Below are 8,795 nucleotides of genomic sequence, written 5' to 3' on the forward strand. Positions count from 1 at the left end.
CTGAAAAATCAGACTATCATGCACATTTCCTTTAAGAGCAGAGAGGAAAATGTTCTATTCCAGAGGACGAGGAGGCAATTTCTAGGGAACACAAAAGCAGATAAAATGGACTTGATCTACAAACTATCAACCAATCAGAATTGTCACAAACTGGAACTGATTTTAGGTAAAGCCACAAGCAGCCACCCTACTTTACGTGAAAACAGGCCTGGAGGGAGACCTGCTGGGGCTGGCAGCAGTGACACACATCGGTGAGATCACTTCTGGCTGGTGACCCCACAGACCCAGAGCTCCTCATGTAAAATGCGGAACCGCCCCAGGGAGACCCCAGCATGGACCCAGCCCCCAAGGGGACCCCCCCCCGACACTGGAGTGGACTGGTCATCTGACAGGTTTGCTTAACCATAAGGCTAGTCCTTGAGGCCCTGAGCACACGGGGTAAGGATGGAGCACAAAGCGCCTGTGGCCGTAACTCACTCCCACGGCTGAGCAGATGTGGCCAGAGTGCCAGACTGGGTAATACGAAGGCCAGGAGCACCTCACTGAAGTATCTACTGTCCTGACCACTGGATTTACAGCCTGACCAACACGGCATTCGGTGCCTCAGATGAACATACTCCACCAGCTGAGTCCCTGTCAAGCCCAGCCACTTCTATCACATGAACATTAAATTGCTAGAAAACGTCAGAAACCGTCATGACATTAGCCAGCTTATGCCCACAAGTGACTGACCACTGGCAGGTGTTTTCAGTCCCAGATGGGCCGGCAGGCCTGACTCCTGCCATCCCGACCTGCGTCTCAGAAGATGCCCGCTGGGGCTGCCACAGAGTAGCAGGGCCTGTAGCCCGGGGTTGGCCAGCCCAGGCCTTAGGTTCTCAGCTCACTGATTTTGAGGTTCCCTCCTCAGGCTACAGGTAAGAGACTCCAGCACTCTCCCAAGGGTGACAGGTTGCCTGCCCGCAGGCCAGGTCCCAGGCACACACTCCAAAAAGGGTCCCCAACAGCCAAGGCCCCTTGGTCACCACTTTGGGGTGTTGGGCTGCGAGAGTGACTCCTTCGGGCATCTGCCACTGCTTACGGCTTGTACCTGATGTGGGCTCGCAAGGAGGCTCGAACACTCAAATGTTCGCTTCTGCCCAACTGAGCATCACCCATAAACACAGCAGATGTTAAAATCAGAGGTCAGACTTTGTGGAATGTGGTACCACCTGGGTGCCAGGCCCTCCTGAGCCCGCACACCACCACAGCATGCAGACTTGGGTGCTCTGGTGCCAAGAGGTGACTCGGTGCCACACAGGGACTCTCAGGAGCCCTGTGTCACCACGCGAACCGTGTGACAGCACTCTGCGGTCAGAGGCAGGCTGCGGCCGTCAGAGCACACACTAACTGATGTGCTCCTCTTCAGCAGGAAAGCAAGTTGTGACTTGCAACTCTGACGTCCATCAAAAACCAATCACCAGAAGGTAAAATAGCAGAGGAGGGTGCGGCTCTTGGCAGCCAGAAAAGCTGAGCTACAGGAAGCAAGGACTGCACCACTGGTAGAACACCCATCCGACGATAGCAGGGGGCAGGGGACTCGGTCTGGGGGAGTCCAGTTTTTCTGATGTAATTTTCAGGGAGGACTGTGCCTCTTGCTATTTCAATTTAAAGGCACAAACCAAATACCATTTTTCAGTGAGGTGTTTTTGGAAACTAGACACGTAGGAGAAACTGAGGAACCCTATGTACACCTCAGAGGGAATGCTCAGTCGCTGGTGGTCAACTTCAGTTCTACACTCTCCCTCAGGGCAGTTATTTGTTTTAAAATCTAATAGCTGGGTATAAAAAATGAGGTGTTTGTTCCATTTTTAACAAAGGTGTTAATGGCAGCATTTCAGGAAGTTACTCCTCTACCTGCTGTGGCGCTGAAGGCTCGGGGCCGGGCCGGGCCAGGCCTCCTGCGGTGGAGCTGGGCGCCCACCCAGGAGCAGCCTGGGCATTCCACTGGAAAAGGCTCTTGCAGACAAAAATGGAAATGGGAATGTTTTCTTCTATAATATTCAGTCTGAAAAAAGCAAAGGAAAATGAAAAATATGTGGTAGGAAAAAGGCACCCCATGATTTTTCAGGCTGCTGAGTAAGTTACCCCATCCATTTCAGGAATGTCTTTTTCATAAAAAGTTCTCTCTGACCCTAAAGTAACAAACACTCTCCTCAACATCTGTGTACACAACATACTTTATTTAAAATTGGGGTAAAACTGTATATGCATCCTGTACATCTACAGAGCTTTCTGATACTGGATGAGGGCAGAAATGATCTTTATTCTCGTGATTCTCTAGCCAAGTATTTCAAAACTTTTATCATCCCTATGAACCATTAGCTCATGGAAAGGCAAGACTCCCAGAGGACAAAAACATGTGTAGAGCTAATTCAGGGGCATGGGGAATGAAATTAGTTCAATAACTGTATTTGAAAGGGTAACTGTTGTAGGGAACAGTAAAACTGAGAACCATATGCTCAGAAGAATTGCAGGAAAATAAGATACTAAAATATTAACAAATAATTTTATTTATTTTTCCTGGCTTTTTTTTTGGATCATTAATATACAATCACATGAGCAACATTGTGGTTACTAGATTCCCCCCATTATCAAGTCCCCACACCTACCTACCCCATTACAGTCACTGTCCATTCAGCGCAGTAAGATGCTATAGAGTCACTACTTGTCTTCTCTGTGCTATACGGCCTTCCCCCATGCCACCCCCCCAAATTATGTGTTCTAATCATAATGCCCCTTACTCCCCTTATCCCTCCCTTCCCACCCATCCTCCCCAGTCCCTTTCCCTTTGGTAACTGTTAGTCCATTCTTGGGTTCTGTGATTCTGCTACTGTTTTGTTCTTCAGTTTTTGCTTTGTTCTTATACTCCACAGATGAGTGAAGTCATTTGGTACTTGTCTTTCTCTGCCTGCTTATTTCACTGAGCATAATACCCTGTAGCTCCATTCATGTTGTTGCAAATGGTAGGATTTGTTTTCTTCTCATGGCTGAATAATATTCCATTGTGTATATAACATATAATTTTAAAATGTGACTTCTTGATATTTTGAGAGAAAAACATATAGAACAAATAGGTTTATGACATACATTTTTAGAGATTCCAATTGACAGACTTATGAATGGAAAAAAATGATTATCTAGAATTTGAAAGGAGACTCTCTGAAATCATATTTAAAAGAAAAAAATGCTACTGAAAATAAGACTAGAAATGGACATTAATAGAAATTTTCCCTGTGGCCAACTTGCTGGGGGCCCCTTCTGCCCTCAGCCTGGCATCCTTAGAGGAAATACTCTAAAACACAGCACTGGAAAAAGCAAAATGCACCCACCAATCAGTTTTAAAGAAAACAGAAATTCCCCAATTTCAGTAAACGCTAGGTAGAGTTATCCCATCCTGACACCTGTGCACTTTAACACTTTAAATTTGAATTTTCTTAGGGTTACTCTATTGCCTTGAATCTGATACTGTCAATTCTCTCTTTTCAGTGAAGACTGCATTTCAGTGCCAGCTAGGTGTCTGCAGCCTATCTACAGCTTTCTCCACAATGATAATCTATGTTTTTTTCCCATTTTATCCTTATAATGAGGCAAGTATTTACCACTGCCTAGAATCTAGTAACAAAGGAATAAACTGATAATAGCACTCCATCACAGGCAAGGAAAGTTCAGTATAGTGAGCTAATTCAATGAGTAACAGTTTCTTAATGAGTTTCATAACACAATTATAAGTGAGAGATAATTAGCTAAGATTTAAGCAACAGTTAGCAAGCTTTCTGAAATATTAATTAAAAGGAAAATAGCACTCAAAATAAGACCAGAAATAGTACTCAAATGGGACATAGTTGGAATCTTATACCATAACAATTTGATGTGATCACCCTAAGTAGAAACACACTGAACATTGATTGTCTCCCAAAACTTTAACACTTAAACAAAAATAAAAATATTCCAAAATTTGTCAAAAAATTCCCTTTTAGATTTTTTAAGCAGCATTTGCTGTACAATTTTCCATTCAGAAACAATTTGAGCACACGTAGGGCTGTAATGGCTCATGGTAAGGAATGGTAACAGGCTAAGCCAGGAGACGGCGGGGTGTGCTGCCTGGCCAGGGCAGCACTCCCCATACTGTTATTCATTCCAGTTTCATTAATATCGGCCTTTTCATCCAACAGATCTTGAATTCAATGCAAAGAACAGGAGACGTGATGGCAGAGCCAGGTCCGTGGCATGAGAGGGCCATCTTTCACTTGGGAAGGAACCAGACGAGAAACTCCCATTCCTCTACATGACTCTGCCAGTGCCCCTCACCCTGAGCAGGAGGTTCCCTGTCCCTGATGTCACCCCGTCCCTGTCCATCTCCGCAGCAGGAACCACTGTTCCATGAGGCTTCACGCCCAGTGCTGGGGTCTCCAACCAGAGCAGTGCGGGCCGTTTCTCCGGCCACTAAGCCATGCACACATCTGCTCACCCTGAACCAGGTATCCCCCGTCATCTGTGCGGAGTCTCACCATCAGCCTAGTGCCTGGCCCCCAGTCCTGCACACAATGTCCCCTCCACACCCAGAGGGGATGGCGGAGGGCTCACTGCGTTTTTTGTCTATTACCTCATCTAATCCTCCCAATAACCCCACTGTTTCACCATGGACTGTATGCAATTTTAATTTTCTGTATATGATGATGTTTGGGCATCGAAGCCCCTTCCTGGTTGGGGAGAGACCCTCCCACCCAAAGCGGGCCTGGGATGTGCCATCTGATCCACCTGCAGCCACACCTCCTCTATCTGCCTACATGCTGGGACGGTCTTCTGCCTGAATCATCCTGGGCCAGGTGCCAGGCCAACTAGGGGCCACCCTACTGCCCAAGGCCCAGCAACTTATCTCAGCCCATTCACCCCACCCTAACCCCTGAGCATCCTCCCTCCTGACACCCTAAGACCCAGCACGTGCCTCTAGGACCCGTAAGAATAAAGTTTCTCCCTGACCCTCTGCCCAGCCTTCTCTTGTGGCCACATTGGACAATCTCATAAGAGAACGGCCCTGGCTTCTTGCTTCAGCGAAATTCAAAGTGCTTATAATTGCATCCAACTAAAACTCCCTTATGTGTTTCTGAGAGGTTAAGTGGGATCCCAGCTGGAGGGCTCCTCAGTGATCTTGAGAAGACACATAAAACTAATCATTTGTTTCCCACTTAGGTTTTATCCTCCTGAGACTTACTAATTATGTTCCCAGCCATTCCAGCAATGTCCTGAACCACCCAACTTTATTTGGCAGTTTTGTCACATATCCAATAGGAAAAGGAGACCTGCTTCAGAGATGTTTCCTGAATGAAGGAAACAATGAAAAGGTTTCATTCACCTCAATTCAATGAGCTGAGAAGAGTCCTTAAAGTTGACTGTATTACAGGAGACCTATTAACTTATTGCATAGGGAAAAGTGTTTAATGCCTGGCTCAGAAGGATCAGAGACACATGAAGGATCAGAGGAAGGTGTGAAGAGAAAGAGGGAGTGTAAACTAGAACACCTGATGTGCACGGAAGACCTCCAGCCAGGTGCCGGGGAGCACACAGCTGGACCCTCAGCCTTGAAGACCCTGGAGACAGCCACTGGGCTGGCCTGCTCCCAAGGACCTGGCGGCGAACCACACAGTCTGCAGATCCTCCCCACAGGGGCTTGTGAGAAAGCAGTGTGCTGCCCACAATGAAATTTTACTGTCCACTTTGGAGCCTGACACCTGACTGCTCAGAAATTAAGTCATTATAGTCTCTGAGATGACCTGTTTTTAAAGCTGACCGAGAGGAAGCCAGCACTCAGGGGGTCTCAGGCAATAGGGGAAGCATCTTCATTGTTTTCCTAAAAAGAGAGCCACAGAGTTGGGGGCTTTATTTACTTTTCTCTATGTTCTGCCTCCTGAGAAATTAGTTTCCTTTTCTTACTTTGAGGAAATGCTTATTAACTATAGCTGCCCCTGGGCTTTTCACTTCAAAGGCCAAAACACAGTCATCCTTCTAAACCTAGAGAAAAAAAATCAGAGCTCAGTTCCACAACATGAGAAACATAATGAAACCTTTGCTTTTTAGATCCATAAAACTCTTAGAAGAAAACAGGGCAAAACCTCCTTGGCATGGGTCTGGGTGAAGATATTCTGGATCTGACACCTAAAGGGTAACCAACAACAACAAAAAATAAACAAGTGGGACAACATCAAACTACGAAGCTTCTGCACGGCAGAGGAGGCCACCACCAACATGAACAGGCAGCCTACAGAACGTGAAAACGATATTCACAAAGCATGCACCTGGTAAGGGACCAATATCCAAACTATGTGAAGAACTCATATAACTCGATAGAACAAAACAATCCCACTAAAAATGGGCAGAGGCAGTAAATGGGTCTTTTTCTAAGGAAGACATACAGATGGCCAACAGTTAATAAAAAGATGCTCCCCTCACTGATCATCAGGGAAATGCCAATCAAAACCACGAGGAGATACCACCATCTACCTTTCCAGCTACTGATAACTGTTGGTGAGGATGTGGAGAAAAGGGAATCCTCATATGCTGGTGGGAATGTCTGTGGAAGACGGTACAGAGGGTCCTCAGAACACCACAAATTATTTACAACCCAACAATTCCACTTCTGGAGATTTACCTGAAAGGAATAAAATCTGGCTCGAAGAGACACCCCTGTGTCCACTGCAGCATTATTCACAAGAGCCAGGACAGTCGCACAGTGGAGTATTGCTCAGCCAGAGAAAAGGAGATCCTGCCATTCTCCACAACGTGGACACACCCAGAGGGTGACATGCTACATGACACGGGTCAGACAGAGATGCTGTATGAGCTCACTGTGTGTGGAACCTAAAACCCCACAGATACAGAGAATAGACTGGCGGTTACCAGAGGAGGGAGAATTGGAGTACGGGGGTCAAAAGGTACAAAGTTCAGTTATAAAATAAATAACTCCTGGGATGTTATGTACAGTGTGGCAACTACAGTAAACAATGCCATGTAGCCACGTTGAGGCTTGCTAAGAGTAAATCCTAAACAATTCCCATCACAAGGAAAACATCTCTTTCTAACTCTCTGAGGGGATGGATGCACACTGATCATTCGCAGCACATGCCCACGTCAGGTCACTGTGTAAACTCGCAGCATCGTGTGTCAACACAGCTCAGTAAAACTGGGAAACAAAGCCTTCCCTTTTCTCATTCCTATGTGGATGACTGCGTAAGGGGGAGCTACTGCTTGGCAGGCTCTCTCCGAGGGCTCCCCGAATCTTCTGACATTCAGTTCTGAGGCACGGCCGGGCTGACCCCTCAGGGCGGATGGCTGCCTGTGGTGCTGGCTGAAAACACCACTATGGGTTAATGAGCACTCGCTGGAGGTAGAGTACGAGTCCATTTCACGGTGAAGAGGAGGTTCGGGGCGGCTCTGTTGTCTGTTTACAGTGAGGCAAACCAGTTCCAGAGCGGCCAGGCCAGCTGCAAGTTCCAGCCCGGGGAGCATCACCCCCTCTGGGGGTCCCCCAGCCTGCTGCCCCCAGCCAGGCCCCCTGGGCATCCGGGGCTGAGCCTGCGGATCCCGGGGATGCCTGGAGCAACCGCCAGCCCCGCAAGCCACACCCGCCGAGGGGTTCCACCCGCCCTCGGCCCCACAAGAGGCCCCGGGGAGCCAACACTGGCAGGTCCAGGGGCTGAGGTCCGGCGGAGCGTGGGGACTGGAGTCAGGTGGGAGGTGGGCCTGGGGCCAGGGCAGGGTCTCTCATCGCCGCCCAGTCCACGCCACCGCCCCTCCCGGCCTACCGTGCCTCCGCAACGCCGCCATGCACGTCTCGCGACCCCTACTCGACCCCAGCTCTGACCCAGAAGGGCTGCGGAGCTTCCTGATTCGCCCCACTTGGGCCCGCCCACAACGGCAGGCAGGCCCAAGCCGGATACACGGTCTCTGCCCCTAGATGTCAATCAGCAGACTTCCAACTCACGATTGGCTCTAACGGTGACGTGGGCGTGACCAGTGGGAGCTAGTGCTCCGAGCATGCTCAGAGCGAAGTGACTGAGTCCCGCTGGAGCTCCGACCCTCGGCTGCCCAGGGGAGTCATGGAGAGCAGTCAGCAGGAGGGGGTCAGCGAGGGTAGTCAGTGGAAAGGCTTAACGGAAGGGGGTCAGCAGGATGATGGTCAGTGGAAGGGGTTCATGGGGAGGGCTCCGTGCGGGGGTCAGCGGAAGGGACCAGCAGGATGGTCAGCGAGGGTCTGTCAGTAGGAGGGGTTCAGTGGGAGGAGTTCAGTTGAGGGGTCAGATTGAGGTTGTCGGTGGGAGGGATCAGCAGAAGCGCATCAGTGGGGGGCGTTAATGCGAGAGTTCAGCAGGAGGGGTCATTGAGGGGTGGTGGGGAAAGGGGTCTGAGGGGGCATTGCAGTGGTGTCACTCCATGATCCCCCGCGGTGTCACCTGGGTCCCAGCACCGCCCCTCAGGGTGCCTGGTCTGCAGGGATGGGAGCAGTGGGCGGGGCCTGCTCAGTAACCACCTGGGGCCCGGTGTGCTAAGGCTGAGAAACCTAGGGCAGAAAGAAAACAGGAGGAAGGGAGACTGCAGGCTGCCATCAGGAACTGTGTCCTCCCACTGCAAGGGCCCTTGTCCACCAGGGGTCTTTCTCCCTTGTCCTGTCCAGAGCACACCCCCTCCTTGACCTCACTTCTGGAAAGCATCTCTCTTGGCTCTGCGTCAGGCATGTTCCAGATGCTGCAGACACCTCCATG

General features: G+C 49.4%; 1 protein-coding gene across 7 annotated transcripts in view; it reads right to left on the minus strand.

Annotated features, from left to right (window-relative positions):
* ERICH1 (glutamate rich 1) overlaps nucleotides 1–7,959 on the minus strand; it is a 45,394-nt gene extending 37,435 nt beyond the window's left edge. For 6 of the 7 annotated variants that reach the window (XM_057505035.1, XM_057505037.1, XM_057505033.1 and 3 more), the window contains exon 1: nucleotides 7,839–7,875. In XM_057505035.1, coding sequence (XP_057361018.1) covers nucleotides 7,839–7,860 — 22 coding nt within the window. In that variant the 5' untranslated portion in view covers nucleotides 7,861–7,875. Of the gene's footprint in view, nucleotides 1–7,838 lie in introns of all 7 variants that reach the window. The other variant, XM_036898231.2, reaches the window with a different exon arrangement.
* Nucleotides 7,960–8,795: the final 836 nt, after the last annotated feature.

Source organism: Manis pentadactyla, chromosome 7 (assembly GCF_030020395.1).
Source record: "Manis pentadactyla isolate mManPen7 chromosome 7, mManPen7.hap1, whole genome shotgun sequence".
NCBI classification, from domain to species: domain Eukaryota; kingdom Metazoa; phylum Chordata; class Mammalia; order Pholidota; family Manidae; genus Manis; species Manis pentadactyla.